The sequence below is a fragment of the Echinops telfairi genome, unplaced genomic scaffold, assembly GCF_000313985.2.
Source record: "Echinops telfairi isolate 266 unplaced genomic scaffold, ASM31398v2 ScPeMD7_7;HRSCAF=31, whole genome shotgun sequence".
NCBI classification, from domain to species: Eukaryota; Metazoa; Chordata; class Mammalia; order Afrosoricida; family Tenrecidae; genus Echinops; species Echinops telfairi.
The window spans coordinates 17,276,253-17,277,510 of record NW_022103904.1 but is presented as its reverse complement, the minus strand read 5'-3'; the positions used below and the strand labels follow the sequence as shown (position 1 = coordinate 17,277,510).

Below are 1,258 nucleotides of genomic sequence, written 5' to 3'. Positions count from 1 at the left end.
TTGTTTTAAGACCCAGCTATTCTTTCTTATAACTGGGTACCATCTGGTTTCTTCACCACAGTTTTCTGTAGCACCCAGCTACTTAATGATTTCTTTGTGAAGATGAGTATCAACTAGGGTCATGTCATAAGAACTCACTGTTCTTAGAATTGGGCTAGGATTAATTGCAAACCCCAATTCATTCATACATCTATAGTTTATATATATATGTCTCTGGTTCACTTTAGGGACATCATTATCATAAACAAATATTTCAAATTGCTCTGTCACAAACAAATTAAATTGTTCAATGTTTTAAAAAAATAGAACATGGATATATCACTAAATTTGAAAATTACTAAAAAAGAAAAGAACCTTCTCTGGAACTTTTGAAATTTTATAATAAATTAATTTCTCTCCTGCAGGCTCATCTCTGCAACACACAGAAGGGAGCCCTGGAGAAGGATGCCCAGGAGTCACTATGGTGTCTGTGACCAAAGAATATGAACCTAATAAAGTGGCCATCAGAGACCTCACTCTCACGTTCCACAGGGACCAACTCACTGCTTTGTTGGGGACAAATGGTGCTGGAAAGACCACCATTATGTATGTCCTTTTTTATCTGGGTAACATCGTAAGCATTTTCTTTCTTTCTTTTCATGTATTAGTTTACCTGTGAGCTCAGAGGCTGGATCTCTATATTTCTTTTCTATTGTCCATTTGTTTTTGCATGTGTAAATCCAGATTAATTAGGAAGCCATCACTAAACTTGTAGATCTCTATGCTTTTACATTCTCAGTACAGACTTTTGAGACGAAGAGAAACTCAACTCTGTAGCTAGAGCGGCTTAATGTCCTCATCCATACACTTGAACACTATCCTTTGTTTTCTCTGATAGATCCATGTTGACAGGGCTCCATCCTCCCACCTCTGGAACTATTATTATCAATGGAAAGAATCTCCAGACAGACTTGAGCGCAGTCAGAATGGAGCTGGGGGTGTGTCCTCAGCACAATGTCCTGTTTGACAATCTCACAGTCCTGGAGCATCTGTTGCTCTTTGCTTCGATAAAGGCGCCACAGTGGACCAAGAAAGAGTTACATCAGCAAGTCAATAAGTGAGTAACATTAATTTCTTGTCACCACTGATTCTTGCCTCCTTGTGTAAATAAGTGAAGAATTTAGAAAAAATGTGTTTAAAATAATCACTGACCTTACATTTATGAGAAGAAAAACTTTAGTAAATGGTTCTTAACCATAAAGTTATGACACATCCACAG

General features: G+C 37.4%; 1 protein-coding gene across 1 annotated transcript in view; it reads left to right on the top strand.

The window, feature by feature from the left end:
• The window catches only part of ABCA13 (ATP binding cassette subfamily A member 13), a 457,705-nt gene that overhangs the window by 195,366 nt on the left and 261,081 nt on the right, over positions 1-1,258 (top strand). Inside the window, exons 30-31 of the mRNA XM_045286290.1 lie at positions 405-585; positions 878-1,096. Of these exons, the coding sequence (XP_045142225.1) occupies positions 405-585; positions 878-1,096 (400 nt within the window). The remainder of the gene's footprint in view (positions 1-404; positions 586-877; positions 1,097-1,258) is intronic.